At 34.0% G+C, this 2,277-nt stretch overlaps 1 protein-coding gene across 1 annotated transcript; it reads left to right on the top strand.

Annotated features, from left to right (window-relative positions):
* The first annotated feature begins 315 nt into the window (after nucleotides 1–315).
* Nucleotides 316–2,277, top strand: LOC127700016 (uncharacterized). The gene has a single exon (XM_052203453.1). The coding sequence runs from the start codon at nucleotides 806–808 to the stop codon at nucleotides 1,859–1,861; it is 1,056 nt and encodes a 351-aa protein (XP_052059413.1). The 5' UTR covers nucleotides 316–805; the 3' UTR covers nucleotides 1,862–2,277.

Raw genomic sequence — 2,277 nt, 5'->3', positions numbered from 1 at the left:
TGAACGGATGGTAAACTCGGGGATAGATTGTTCATCAGCCGAAACATATATATATTAGATTTAATATCTGCGTGTTTATATGTACACTATAATAATTTACGTTCTATACAGTCCTATCTAAAGATTCTATTTGAAGGAAAATCTTTAAATTTTATTATAAAACAATAGCTTTGCTATTTATATACTTTAAAATTTGTTAAAGTACTTAACTGATGAAATGTTTCGATTTAATAATATATATTGGATAATAACACAAGTCGGCTAATCGTATAAACAATACGACCGAGCCAGCCATATACCCGTTAACTGTCTGATACAATCCGTATTATAACTAGATTATCCTAATACACACGAATTGATTATAAATCTTTAATGTATCTAAACGTAGTCGACCGTGTCGGAGGAGAACAAAAGCCGTTGTTAACCACACATTAATATCATATTCAATATTGCTGTAATACAGAAACTGACAATAATAAGTGTAAAGTTAGAATGCACAATACTGAGGAATATATTGGGACAAGTGTTATCTGTGAAAGGCAATCGACCAGGAATACTGAATACGATGACTGTTTAAGGTCTATGTAGCGATGATATTAATGTTTATGACACTGAATTAAAGATGATACTTGATTATAACGGGTCAGAAAACTTGGCCGAGACAGAAATTGGACAGTATTGAAGTTAGAACAAAAAAACTTAGTATATATGATCATGGTTTAAAGATTTAAGAATTGTGTACGAAATTTGTTTAGGAAGAATAATCCTTTATTAATCCATATACAGACTGTGTGTTACTCGAGAAATGACGTTAGCTAGTTTTAAAATGTCGATACAACACAACTTACCGTTTGAAATTTCTCGTGATTTATTAACATATGAGCCTGGAGCAGACACCAAGAATATTAAGCTGAAACAACATTTATGTGTCCGACATGCCATGCCTAAAACAAATTTATATGGAACTATTCTACATGAGAATGTCAGTCAGGATCGACATCTGGAAAGACAGTTGACAAGCCTGAGTGTTAGACAACTGAAAAATTCAAATTCATTTGATCTCTCAGCCAGAACTTTCATGAAAAATCAAGAAAGAAAACAGGCCAAATGGAGACGCGAGGATGAGTTTCGTCTCTCTGGGCTCAATTTACCAAATGTACAAATAGCGGAAGAAAAAAGGCGCCCAAGTTTTGATGTGATGTATCATGCACCGGAGTACAATTTTAGAAGCCAGAGTGTCAGAGGAAAGGAAAATTTACCCAAAATGCCATTCAGTATCCGACGTGAAAAAACGGAGATTGTAACTCATAGAGAGCGGACATTTATGACACGACTGCCAGAAGTTATGGTTGTCGATCAGGATGCACTAAAAGAATATAATAAATACAGAGGCAAATTGCATCTAAAACCAGGAGCTCCGACTAAAGATGGTAGATTTCAGAAACTACATTCAACTTTATCACAACCCCTTATAAAAGACTCCGATGACCTACCAAACGAAAATTCAAAGAGTAAGAGTCGTCTTTCGAAATACAGCTACGAATCACATGATGATCAAACTGATAAATCATTGGATATGACAGGACAAGAAGCAGACGACAATAGACCACCGTGGATGATGACGCGTGCTCAAACAGATATGATTTTAAAGAGAAAACAAAGAAACGCGGAGGAAGATACACTCAGTATTCACCAACCAAACCGTTCAAAAAGCAATGACATTTTGGAATCTTTTAGAACAAAAGACGTAAAACAGCTAGCAAAGTCATTAAGTAAAAACAGAGCCGAAAAAGACAAAAATGGCAAAGATTCGGTAACATTCGTGCCTGGTGTTAATGTATATTACAGTACGAAAAAGTAAAACCAAATATGAATCAAGGTTGGAAAATTGTGTTCATGTATGGAGTATTTAATCGTCACCATTACAGTATTATTGTACTATTATATTATTTATTATTTCAAATACGTTTATTTTTGTGGACTTTGGGGGTAATTACACATCTATAGGGATGAATAAAATGCTTTAAGTCCATTTTATATTGATTGTATACATGTATATAGAGGCCTGTTTAACTTGATTACGGTTCTGGAAAGTTTCTTTCGAAAAAGAGGAATACAGTTACGGATATTCGATACTTAGTTTAATTAATTAACTGATGGCTTCTTCGAAGTCCACTGTCAAATAGTACATGCAATATGGAGGACGATGGCATGTACTAGACCGATGCGATGAGTTTAATTTGATCTGGGACATAAAATATATATGTTAGTATAATA

This window comes from Mytilus californianus, unplaced genomic scaffold (assembly GCF_021869535.1).
Source record: "Mytilus californianus isolate M0D057914Y unplaced genomic scaffold, xbMytCali1.0.p SCAF_46, whole genome shotgun sequence".
NCBI lineage: Eukaryota > Metazoa > Mollusca > Bivalvia > Mytilida > Mytilidae > Mytilus > Mytilus californianus.
This window is presented reverse-complemented; position numbering and strand designations above follow the sequence as displayed.

Bases quoted from the DNA above. Each gene is read 5' to 3' on its own strand.
- LOC127700016 (XM_052203453.1), top strand. From the start codon at position 806: ATGACGTTAGCTAGTTTTAAAATGTCGATACAACACAACTTACCGTTT.